The sequence below is a fragment of the Microcaecilia unicolor genome, chromosome 1, assembly GCF_901765095.1.
Source record: "Microcaecilia unicolor chromosome 1, aMicUni1.1, whole genome shotgun sequence".
Taxonomy (NCBI): Eukaryota; Metazoa; Chordata; class Amphibia; order Gymnophiona; family Siphonopidae; genus Microcaecilia; species Microcaecilia unicolor.
This window is the reverse complement of record NC_044031.1, coordinates 617907351-617920533: the sequence shown is the minus strand read 5'-3', so window position 1 is coordinate 617920533 and position 13183 is coordinate 617907351. Positions and strand designations below refer to the sequence as shown.

The 13183-nt window shown below is 44.4% G+C and overlaps 1 protein-coding gene across 3 annotated transcripts in view; it reads left to right on the top strand.

Annotated features, from left to right (window-relative positions):
- Nucleotides 1-340: 340 nt before the first annotated feature.
- The window catches only part of LRRC14 (leucine rich repeat containing 14), a 40473-nt gene continuing 27630 nt past the window's right edge, over nucleotides 341-13183 (top strand). Inside the window, exon 1 of one of the 3 annotated variants that reach the window (XM_030220046.1) lies at nucleotides 341-481. Coding sequence is in view for 1 of the 3 variants with exons in the window: in XM_030220026.1 (XP_030075886.1) it covers nucleotides 578-587 (10 nt within the window). In the remaining 2 variants the exon portion in view is untranslated. The other 2 variants (XM_030220026.1, XM_030220035.1) reach the window with 2 other exon arrangements.

Sequence of the window (13183 nt, the reverse complement as noted above, 5' to 3'; positions counted from 1 at the left end):
TTTGAGTGAATGGCAATGATGGCTGTACGGGGGAGTGGAAATAGAGATTAACCAAATTGGCTTCCTTTGCTTACAGTGGACTAGATAGGCTCACTTCCACTTCTGTCTATTAAACTTCCTTGCAGCAGCTCATAGGTTTGCTTGCTGTGATATGAGTGTATGGCAATGACGGCAGTGCGGGGGAGTGGAAACAGAGATTAACCAAATTGGCTTCCTTGCGTACAGTGGACTAGATAGGCTCACTTCCACTTAAGTCTATCGCACCTCTTGTTTAACCTTCTAAAAGATTTGTGCAGCGCTGGATTATGGCTGGTGATCGCTGCATACTGTAAGCAGTAGCGGCCGTGAAAACAAAGAAGCGCTCCTTCTGTCATGAAACCTTATTTTAAGCTTCAGAACGCCCGATCCGCTAAGTTACGCCCCCTGTGACGTAATGTTACCGTCGCACGGAAGATCGGAACTTTTAAGGCGCACAAGATTAGTAAGGAAATAGGAGGATCCCGGGAGAATAATCCTCAGCGTTAAATACATCAGCTGTCTTCTTCTAAAAACATTTATTTTGGAGGATATATGAAAAATGTCAACATGTAAACGACTGGGCATTTTAAAGGTTTTTAAATCGAATCCGGGAGGATCCCGCTGTATCCGTTTTTGACCTTTTGCCAATTTAATTACATGTAAAATGTCCACATGTAAACGACTGGGCAAAGAAAAAAATTAACTTTTAAAGGTTTTTAAATCGAATCCGGGAGGATCCCGCTGTATCCGTTTTTTTTACCTTTTGCCAATTCGGAGGGAAGGCTAGAGACGGGTAGGGCCTTCAATAACGCGGCCGCTTTGACGGAGGTAATCAGTGGAGCCAGGAGAATCGCTGGGTATGGGTGGCTGGAGGAGGGGGCAGGGGAGAGAAGAGAATCGCTGGGTATGGGTGGATGGAGGGGGGCAGGGCTTCATCTTCAAGTGTACAGCGCTGCGTACGTCTAGTAGCGCTTTAGAAATGATAGTAGTAGATGGGTTTGGGTGGCTGGAGGGGGGACGGGGGGGGAGGAGGAGAATTGCTGGTTATGGGTGGCTGGAGAGGGGGCGGGGAGAGAAGAGATTCGATGGGTATGGGTGGCTGGAGGGGGGCAGGGCTTCATGTTTAAATGAACAGTGCTACGTACATCTAGTAGCGCTTTAGAAATAAGTAGTAGTAGTAGATGGGTATGGGTGGCTGGAGGGGGGCAGGGGAGCGAGGAGAATTGCTGGGTATGGGTGGCTGGAGGGGGGGCAGGGGAGAGAAGAGAATCGCTGGGTATGGGTGGCTGGAGGGGGGGCAGGGGAGAGAAGAGAATCGCTGAGTATGGGTGGCTGGAGGGGGGCAGGGCTTCATGTTGAAGTGTACAGTGCTGCGTGTGTCTAGTAGCGCTTTAGAAATGATTAGTAGTAGTAGATGGGTATGGGTGGCTGAATGGGGGCAGGGGAGCGAGGAGAATCGCTGGGTATAGGTGGCTGGAGGGGGTCAGGGGAGAGAAGAGAATCGATGGGTATGGGTGGCTGGAGGGGGTGCAGGGGAGAGAAGAGAATAGATGGGTATGGGTGGCTGGAAGGGGGACAGGGGAGAGAAGAGAATCGATGGGTATGGATGGAGGGAGGGGAGGGCAGGGGAGAGGAGAGTTGGTGGACATGGGTGGATGAAGGGGAGGGCAGGGGGAAGAGGAGGGTTGTTGGACATGGGTGGATTGAGGGCAGGGGGGAGAGAAGGTTTGCTGGTTATGGATGGAGGAGAGGGAAGGGAGAGAGAAGAAATGCTGGACATGGCTAGAGGGGAGGGAAGAGTGAGGAAGGAGATGAAATGAGGGAAAAGGAAGAGAGGAAAAAAACTGCACATAGATGAAGAAAATAGGTAGAAGCTGGATCCACTGGACACTGCGGAGGACCCAGCTTTTACTTACGGATGCAGGGCAAGAAATGAAGAAGAAAGGAGGAAAATACAGAAATAAATGGAAAGGAAGCCCTGGAAACGGAGTTAAGAGGACAGATAGCAGCAGAATCGGATACTGGGCCATCATGATCAGAAAAACAAAGTCACCAGACAACAAAGGTAGAAAAAATCATTTTATTTTCATTATAGTGTTTGGAATATGTCCACTTTGAGAATCAGGTGCTCAACATTAAAAGTTTATATTTATTTAATTATTTATGGCATTTTATCCTACATTAAACATGAATTAGATTGGAACCTGGGATCATTTAATTTTTTTTCCTGGAGTAATGCATTGCCCCCCCCACCAAGGCTCTCTCCCCGGCTATAGCCATCTCTGCAATTTGGGGGGGGGGGCACAGAGGTGGACCGGGGAGAGAGCCTGTTGTTAAACATTTACCAACACACCACTGATTTGAAGGGATCTATTTTTGTTTGTTTTGCCCTAAATAACGATGGCTCTCGCATAGTTCAGATATTAAAAAAAAATTTAAAACTTTCATTTTTTTCAAGAAAACATTTCTTCAGAAATAACCAAAGTCAGGAAGACTCATCGTTGTTTAATTATTTAAAAACATTATTTAATCCCACACTGTTGTCATTCTTCTAAGATCCATGTTCTGGTTGCACAAAGTTCCTGGAGGTAAAGTCCGTAACAAATTATCAACCATCCCTGGAAATTTTTTGGGGATATGCTAGGTACTTCTGACTTGGACTGGCTTCTGTTGGAGATGAGCAATTTGGTTCAATGGATCTTGGTACTACACAGTATGTTCTCTTGTGCATGCTTATTTCAAAGCCTATGGTTATAGCTGTAGGAAAAATGTAATCTTCCTATTGGTGGGCCTGCTGGCCTTTCTTAGGATTGCTTCTAATGAAAGGAGTGATTAGGATCAGTGCATTAGCACCGGGAGTCTGATGCAGGGCTGGGCAACCTGCAGGCCACCATAAGACCATGGGAGCTGTACATTTTAACTACAGCCATTTTAGGATTGGAGCCAGCACAAGTAGGAGCAACCTGCCCATGCCAACTCCAATCACAAAATGACTGCCACAAACTCCAGTGGCAATCTGGCAAGACTACTGCTGGAAGTCATGGCAGCCATTGTGGCAGAGGAAGACAGCATGGGTAGGAGAGAGTGAGGATCATTCTTGCCCCAGTTTTCCACTAGATACCACAAGTCTATATATGGTAGACCCAGAGAGGGGCCTATGGGTGGGTCCAGGAGGAGGGATTTCCTCAGTTCAGGGGGGGCGGGAGGAAGTGGGAGCTCTTTTGGTTCGAAGGGGGGGAGGCAGGCCAGGATAGCAATATCTGCTAAGATTCCGTAGATCCATTCCTTCTAAACAGGATTCCTTTGTGTTTATCCCATGCACATTTGAATTCCATTACTGGAATTCCCAAGGGAGGGCATTCCACATTACTCCTGAGTCTGGCCCCCTTCAACCTCAATTCATGTCCTCTAGTTCTACCACCTTCCCGTCTCATCAATGATGACACCTAGATCCCTTTCTTGGTCAGTGACTCCTAACGTGGAACCTTGCATTATCCTCTTTCCCACATGCAACACTTTGCACTTGTTCACTAAACATCATCTGCCATTTAGACGCCCAGTCACCCAGTCTCGTAAGCTCCTCTTGTAATTTTTCACAATCCTCTTGCGGTTTAACAACTTTGTAATTACCTCACTAGTTACTCCCATCTCTAGGTCATTTATAAGTATGTTAAAAAGCAGCGGTCCTAGCACAGACCCCACTAATTACCCTTCTCCATTGAGAATACTGACCATTTAATCCCACTCTCTGTTTTCTATCTTTCCTATCCCATGACTCTCCAATTTCCTCTGGAGTCTTTCATGAGGTAATTTGTCAAATGCCTTTTGAAAATCCAGATACACAATATCAACCGGCTCACCTTTATCCACATGTTTGTTCACCTCTTCAAAGAAATGTAGTAAATTGGTGAGGCAAGATGTTCCTTCACTAAATCCATGTTGACTTTGTCTCATTAATCCTTGCTTTTTAATATGCTCTGTAATTTTGTTCTTTATAATAGTCTTGGATCATGCAATGGTCTGTCTTGGTTTGCATATAAATAGAAAGGAGCCCCAGCCTCTGTGAAGAATGCCCCAACATTTGGCTTACGATACAGAGTTCATTACTTATTTAAATAAGAAATGGGAGGTCTATTGTTCCACTAATCAACAGCGCTTAAACTGACAAATCCTTACCCTATCGGCGCAATTGAAACAAGCATATAGGGGGGGTAGCGCATAATCTCATGAAGTAGTCGAGGGAAAAGTATTTTCAATTGCAAAATGCTTTAAATAGTCTTTCATAGCAGGACTATATATACTGTGCAGTTTACACATCATCACTTTTTTGCTACGGCAATAAGATAGGTACGTGTTTGGCTCGGTTGGCTCATGCAGAGGCAGGACCACGTTTTGTCCCACTTCTTCATGATCCTATTTATGGGCAGTGTTACAGAGATTTGGTTTTCAGGATCCAATTATACATATGCTTCAGACTTTGTATGTAGAGTCTGGGGCCCAGATGTTGACAAACGGTGTATTGTCTGACCCAATTTATATTCTGAGAGGAACAAGGCAGGATTGCCCCGTCTCCCCTGCTGTTCATCCTCTGTATGGAGCCATTGGCGTAAAAGGTCTTGCAGAATCCCAGAATACGGGGCATACCGATAGGCACCCATCACCTTAAAGCAGCCGTATATGCTGATGATTTACTGATTGCACTTATTAACCCAGTAATTTATTTATTTATAGCATTTATATCCCACAATTTCCCACCCACGGGCAGACCCAATGTGGCTTACAACAGTCTATATAAACATACATCAAGTCAGCAAACAAACAATGGCTTAGAAGCGTAAGAGAGAGAGGGTAAAAGCAAGGAAGGGAAAAAGAGAAAGAGTAGTGGTGATCAATATGACGCCGTGACAGAGACAGTCAGAAGTAAGAGATGCTAGGCGGGTTTTGAGTGTAAGCTTTACCAAATAAAAAGGTCTTGAGGCACTTTTTGAAGGTCGGGTGATCAGGAGTAAGTTTCACCAATTTAGGAAGACCATTCCACAAATGAGCACTAGTATAGGAGAAGGTGCATGCATAGGTGGTCTTGTACTTGAGGCCACTATATACTGGGTAATGGAGATTTAGGTACGAACGAGCTGATCTGTGAGAATTCCTAGGTGGCAAGTTGATTAGGGTGTCCATGTATGCTGGGGCTTCACCGTAGATGATTTTATGCACCAGCGTGCAAATTAGCCCTCTCCTCAAGTCACTTAATTGGCTCCCTATCCGTTTCCACATACAGTTCAACTCCTCTTATTAATTTACAAGTACATTCACTCTGCAACTCTTCAGTACCTCTCCACTCTTAACTTTCCCTACACTCCTCCCTGGGAGCTCTGTTCATTGGGTAAATCTCTCTTATCTGTACTCTTCTCTTCCACTGCCAACTCCAGACTCTATTCCTTTTATCTTGCTGTACCATATGCCTAGAATGGACATCCTGAGCCAGTATGTCAAACTCCATCTCTGGCCGTCTTCAAGTCTAGGCTAAAAGCACACCTTTTTGATGCTGCTTTTAACTTCTAACTCCTATTCACTTGTGCAGTACCCTTGTATGTTTTATCTTTCCCAACTTATTAATTCCCTTATCCCTTATTTGTCCTGTTTGTTTGTCCTGATTAGATTGTAAGCTAGTGTACAGCACTGCGTACATCTAGTAGCGCTATAGAAATAAGTAGTAGTAGCAATTACTTTACCAAAAACGTTAGATTTTGTTTCATTTCTTTGGATCTTTCTCTGGTCTATGGATTAATACTGATGAGGTACTAAGCTTAAGGGAAGGTGTCACTAAACACCTAGCCACCTGCCTGGGGCTACTCCACAGTCACGTGGAGGGGCATAATTGAAAGGAACGTCCAAGTTTTGTTGAGGACGTCCTCGCAAAACGTCCGATGGAGGGGTGGGGAAACCCGTATTATCGAAACAAGATGGATGCCCATCTTTCGTTTGATAATACGGTCGGGGACGCCCAAATCTTTAAATTTTGGTCGTCCTTAGAGATGGTCGTCCCTAGACTTTGTTGTTTCTGATTTTTGGCAATAATGGAAACCAAGGATGCCCATCTCAGAAACGACAAAATGCAAGCCCTTTGGTCATGGGAGGAGCCAGCATTTGTAGTGCACTGGTCCCCCCTGACATGCCAAGACACCAACCGGGCACCCTAGGGAGCACTGCAGTGGACTTCATAAAATGCTCTCAGGAACATAGCTCCCTTATCTTGTCTGCTGAGCCCCCCCAACCTCCCCACTACCCACAATTGTACACCACTACCATAGCCCTTATGGGTGAAGGGGGGCACCTAGATGTGAGTACAGTGGGGTTTTGGAGGGATCACTGTTTCCTCCACAAACGTAACAGGTAGGGAGGGGGATGGGCCTGGGTCCACCTGCCTGAAGTGCACTGCACCCACTAAAACTGCTCCAGGTACCTGCATACTGCTGTGATGGACCTGACTATGACATCTGAGGTATTGGCAAAAAATATATTTTTTTTCAGGGTGGGAGGGGGTTAGTGACCAATGGGGGAGTAAGGGGAGGTCATCCCCGATTCTCTCCGGTGGTCATCTGATCATTTCGGCCACCCTTTGTGCCTTGGTCGTAAGAAAAACACGACCAGGTAAAGTCGTCCAGGTGCTCATCAGGGATGCCCTTTTTTTTCCCATTATGTATCGAGGTCGTCCATGTGTTAGGCACGCCCAAGTCCCGCGTTCGCTACCCCTCCAATACGCCCCCTTGAACTTTGGCCATCCCTGCAACAGAAAGCAGTTGGGGACGTCCAAAATTGGCTTTTGATTATATCGATTTGGACGACCCTTGGAGAAGGACGCCCATCTTCTGATTTGTGTCGAAAGATGGACGTCCTTTTCTTTCGAAAATTAGCCCATTAGGGGGTCTACCCCAGCACAGCCCAGGTCTGCCTGCTCCTGCTGCTTGTGCTCTACACTAGCACCCTTCTCCCACCGACTGGATCCCAACCACCTCTGGGTGAGTCTCTCACTCTCAAATTATCCCAAGTGATTCCTAGGTTACTGGGGCCACACTCCTAGAAAGCACCCACAGACCCAACACACAAACCACCAGGATTCTTAGTCCAGACAAGCAGAGGCAAGAAACTAAAAATGTTTATTGTCATGAAAAATTAGTACAACGAACAGAAAAGGTGCAACCAGCAAAATAATAACAGGGAACTGAAATATGGATCAAATTATAACACTATCTAAACGTTTGTATACTATCTAAATAATACCTGGGGAGATCAGGACATATAGCTGCTCACAGGTTAACAAATATAAACTGTTCAAGGGTCTCAGCAAAGAGATCCTTCTCTTTCTTCTCCCTGGTTAAGACTGGAGAAAAAGCCAGTACATCCTACCTGGAATTGAGCTCCTGGGCCAATCGGAGCCCAGAACAACAAGTTTTAAAAGTAGCTGGCCACATCACTGCAGGTTAACTTCTCTGTGTGCAAACTAAAGAAGGAACAGTAATTTCTCTGTAACAGCTTTAAGCATAAACATGCACCACCTGCTGGCCAAACTAGGGAAATACACTTCAAGAAATAATCAATACAGTTTACAGGCTTAAAACCCACTGTTTTGTCACACCTACCTCCTAAAGAGACAGACCACAGACTGCAGCCTCTATAGACTGATGGTTGGGTTTTGACAGTCCAATGTCAGGGTTGTTCTGGCTCTTTTTTTTTTTTTTGGAGAGTCCATCACCATTACCATTTTCACTGCCCTTCCAATGCTTATAACAGTAGCTTTTACCACACTCAGTACAAGCTAATGATTTTACTTCTGTGTAGATTCTCTGGTGCTTTGTTAGCTGTGATTTATGAGTAAAGCTTTTTCTACATTCAGTGCATGTAAACAGTTTCACCCTGAAGGGATTCTTTGCTGTGTTGACAATTTTCCTTTTCGATGGAAACTGCTCTTGAAGACATAAGAGATATATGCTCTCATCTTTCTGACTTTTCTGGTATTTTGATAGTCTTCCCTTTTGACAAAAGAATTTTTCAGATTTAGAAGAGAGAGATTCTATACTAGTATGTGTTTGTTTATGTTCTGTGAATAATTTCTGGCAACTGAGGCTTTTCTTACACTCTGTACTTGAAACTGGTCTCTCTTGTGGGTGAAATTTTGAATTTCTTGTGAAGCTTTCTTCCTGGTTGAAGCTACTGTCATACCCAGGACATGAAAATATTCTCGCATCAGTGTTTTTCTGATATTCTGTAATGTTTGCTTTATTGATATAGCTTTTCCCATATTCTATACTTGTACATATTCCAGTTTCTTTATTATTTTTCAGGTGCTGCATTAGCTGTTTTATACATGTTTCCTTTGTCTATGTAGTTATCCCTCTTGACTGAAGGTTTTTCCACAGTCAGATCCCTCTGGTAATGTCTCTGCTAGGTTAGGTATGGTTTCACTACCCTGACACACTTGTGGTGGGCTACACATAGCTGGTACCATGGCTGTGCAATTTGCATAGGCCTTTAACCTATTTACATGAAAGATATGCCATTTTCTGTCTTGAAATTCCATAGATATAACATAGTTTGTATCTTATGACCTTATAAGGCCCCGCCCAGTTAGCCTGAAGTTTATTCTGACGTACTGAGACTAAAACAAGTACCTGCTGGCCCTCATAAAATTTCCGATTCATTTTAAATTTACTACTTTGTGGCTTAATTGTGTGCCCCCTAGTACTAGTATTTTTGGAAAGAGTAAACAAGCGATTCACGTCTACCTGTTTCATTCCACTCATTCTTGTATAGACCTCTATTATATCTTCTCTGTCGTCTCTTTTTCAAGCTGAAGAGACCTAGCTGCTTTAGTTGTCCCATCCCTTTTATCATTTTCGTCGCCCTGCTCTGTACCTTTTCTAATTCCACTATATCTTTTTGGAGATGCGGTGACCAGAATTGCACACAATATTCAAGGTGCAGTCGCACAATGGAGCAATACAAAGGCATTATAACATCATTTTTGTTTTCCATTCCTTTTCTAATTATACCTAATGCTTTTTTAGCCGCTGCCGCGCAGTGAGCAGAGGATTTCAACGTAGCATCAATGATGACACCTAGATACTTTTCCTGATCAGTGACTCCTAATGTGGAACCTTGCATTACGTAGCTATAGTTCAGGTTCCTCTTTCCTTACATGCATCACTTTGCATTTTCTCACATTAAACGTCCTCTGCCGTTTAGATGCCCGGGCTCCCAGTCTTGTAAAGTCCTCTTGTAATTTTTCACAATCCTCTTGCGATTTAATAACTTTGTGTCATCAGTAAATGTAATTTCCTCAGTAGTTATTCCCATCTCTAGATCATTTATAAATTTGTTAAAAAGCAATGGTCCTAGCACAGACCCCTGGGAAACCCCACTATCTACCCTTCTGCATTGAGAATACTGACCATTTAACTCTACTCTGTTTTCTATCTTTTAACCAGTTTTTAATCCACAGTAGTACACTATCTCCTATCCCTTGACTCTCCAATTTCCTCTGGAGTCTTCCAGGGCCGCCGGGAGACTGGGATGGGCCCGGGACAAGGCTGCCCCCGGGCCCCTGGCCCCGCCCCCACTGCCACCCCCCAGGTTGTCGCCGCCGCCCCCCCTGAGGCTGGGCCCCTTTCACCCGAACCCCCGCCAGCAGAAGTGCTGTCTTCTGACTCCGGCGTGTGCGGCCCACACAGACACGCTCCTCTCAGCTGATTTTCGCTGTACGCTGCAGGGCTTCTGTATGTCTGATGTCCTGCACGTGCAGGACGTCAGACGCACAGAAGCCCTGCAGCGTACAGTGAAGATCAGCTGAGAGGAGCGCGTCTGTGTGGGTCGCGCACGCCGGAGACAAGTCAGAAGACAGCACGTCTGCTGGCGGGGGTTCGGGTGGAAGGGGCCCGGTGGCGGGTGGGACTGCGGCGCTGCCCCCTGTCCCCCCCTCTTGGCGGCCCTGGAGTCTTCCATGAGGTACTTTGTCAAATGCTTTTTGAAAATCCAGATACATAATATCAACTGGCTCACCTTTATCTACATGTTTGTTCACCCCTTCCAAGAAATGTAATGGATTGGTGAGGCAAGATTTCCCTTCACTAAGTCCATGTTGGCTATTTTGCCCAGCACCAACATCGGGCTCACTGGTCTATAATTTCCTAGATCACTTCTGGAACCTTTTTAAAAATTGGCGTTACATTGGCCACCCTCCAGTCTTCTGGAACCATGCTTGATTTTAAAGATAAATTACATATTACTAACAATAGTTCTGCAAGTTAATTTTTCAATTCCATCAGTACTCTGGGATGAATACCATCCAGTCTAGTCAATTTGCTACTCTTCAGATTGTCAAATTGCGCCATTACATCTTCCAGGTTTATAGAGATTTAATTCAATTTCTCTGACTCATCAGCTTTGAATATTTTTTCTGGCACCAGTATCTCTCCCAAATCTTCCTTGGTGAAGACCGAAGCAAAGAATTAATTTAATCTAGCCGCTATGACTTTGTCTTCCCTGAGTCCCTTTTTTACACCTCGGTTGTCTAAAAGTCCAACCGATTATTTTGCCAGGTTCTTGCTTTTAATATACCTAAAATATTTTTTACTGTATGTTTTTGCCTCAACACAATCTTTTTTTCAGTCTCTTTGCCTTCCTTATCATTGCTTTGCATTTGACTTGCCATTCCTTATACTGTTTCTTATTATTTTCAGTTGGATCCTTCTTCCATTTTTCTGAAGGATTTTCTTTTTAGCTCTATTAGCTTCCTGCACCTTATTTTTTAACCATGCCGGCTGTCATTTGATCTTCCTTTTTTTTTCTTTTTTAATACATGGAATATATTTGGCCTGGGCTTCCAAGATGATATTTTTGAACAGCATCCACACCTGATGTAAATTTTTGACCTTTGTAGCTGCTCCTCTAAGTTTTGTTTTGGTTTTTTTTTTCACCGTTCTTCTCATTTTATCATAGTTCTCCTTTTTGAAAGTTAAATGGTAAAGTATTGGATTTCCTGTGTGTACTTACTCCAAAGTCAGTAACAGATCTGATCATATTATCATTGTCGATATCAAATCTGATCATGCGTTCCACTAAGGACTAGGTCTACAATTTTTCCTCGTCTTGGCTCCTGTACCAGCTGCTCCATAAAGCAGTCCTTGATTTTGTCAAGGAAGTTTATCTACTACTACTACTATCTCCCTAGCATGCCCTGATGTTACATTTACCCAGTCAATATCAGGGTAATTGAAATCGACCATTATTATTGTGTTGCCCAGTTTGTTAGCCTTCCTAATTTCTGATAACATTTCTACATCCATCTGTTTATCCTGGCCAGGTGGATGGTAGTACACTCGTATCACTATCCTTTTCCCCTTTACACATGGAATTTCAATCCATAGGGATTCCAAGATGTGTTTTGTTTCCTGCAGAATTTTCAATCTATTTGATTCAAGGCCCTCCTTAACATACAATGCTACCCCTCCACCAATTCGTCCACCCTATCACTATGACACAATTTGTACCCTTGTATTACAATGTCCCACTGGTTATCCTCCTTCCACCAGGTCTCAGAGATGCCTAGTAGAGGTTGTTTTGATAATCTTTGCATTCTAAGAACACTGACCAGTTGGATATCTCCATTGCCGTATTTTTTTGTGCTGGTATGCAGATCAGCGGTGCCACAAAGTAACCTCAGATGAGGACAAGGGAAGATTTGGAAGCAATGCCACATCCACAGTTGTGTGCAAAAGTTAGGCACCCCAGTCAAATTTTTTACATTACTGTGAATCCTTAAGTGAACAGAAACTGACACAGCTTCTACATGGTACAAAAGTAAACACATCTTTCTAATTTTTAATGCATAATTACTGTTTATTTGGTGGTTTCAACAGATGCAGAATATGAAGACTGTGAATATGACAGGTGCAGAAGTTTGTTCACCCTTTCAGTTAGCTGTTTACAGCCTAACACCTCCTTTGGCAGAAATAAGGGAGGAGTGGCCTAATGATTAATGCAGTGGGCTTTGATCCTGGCAACCTGAGTTTGATTCCCACTGCAGCTTCTTGTGACCTAGGGCAAGTCACTTAACCCTCCATTGCCCTAGGTACAAAAGCTTGGATTGTGAGCCTTCTAGGGACAGAGAAAGTACCTGCATATAATGCGTACAGCACTGCGTACATCTAGTAGCGCTATAGAAATGATTAGTAATAGTAGAAGAAATAGCAACTTCCAAATGTTTTCCTGAAACCAGCTAAGGTTCCATAGGTTACTAGTAGGTGTATTTTCAAATCACTTAGACTAAAGTTCAATTGGTTACTATGGGGCTAATTTTCAAAGCACTTAAACTTACAGAGTTCTGTAGGTTACTGTGGAACTTTGTAAGTCTAAGTGCTTTGAAAATACACTTCCATATCATCATGCTGATCAATCCATAGACTGGTGGGTTGTGTCCATCTACCAGCAGGTGGAGATAGAGAGCAAACTTTTGCCTCCCTATATGTGGTCATGTGCTGCCGGAAACTCCTCAGTATGTTCTCTATCTCAGCAGGTGGTGGTCACACACAGCAGCAGCTCTGGCTAGGCCTCCAAGCCTAATTTTTAGGTTTTGTTGAGTGCCTGGGGTTGAGGGCTCTTCTTGAGCAAGTGCAAACCTGGTGGTGCCAGGTCCCTCCTTTCCTCCCCCCTCCCGCTGGCTCCGTTAAAAAAAAAAAAAAAAAAATTTTTGAACGTCCTTAAAGGCGTTTATTTCGACGTTTATTTAAACGTTTATTGCAGCTACTCACTGGGACACCAGGTCGTTACAGCTCGGAGCGGAAAGCAGGTAATTTTTACCTTTTTATAGTGGGCAGGGGATTCCCCGTTTGATCTCCACGTGGCATATGGCGTCGGAGGGCGAGGGCGCAAAGAGTCGTTCCCCGGATCGCTTGGGCGCTTCTAGAGGGGATGCGGGGGTCTTAAAGTCTGATTCGCCCTTGTTGGGTGACAGTTTCGTGACCGATGAGTGTCCCGGTCCTTCCTCCGGTGTGGCGGTTTTTCCCACCATAAACGCCCATCCCCCGCTGCTCGCCTCCGCCATCTTGGCCGGCCACGCGGCTCGGACGGCTTCTTCTTGGGCCGCCCTTGAGGTTGGAGACATTAATGC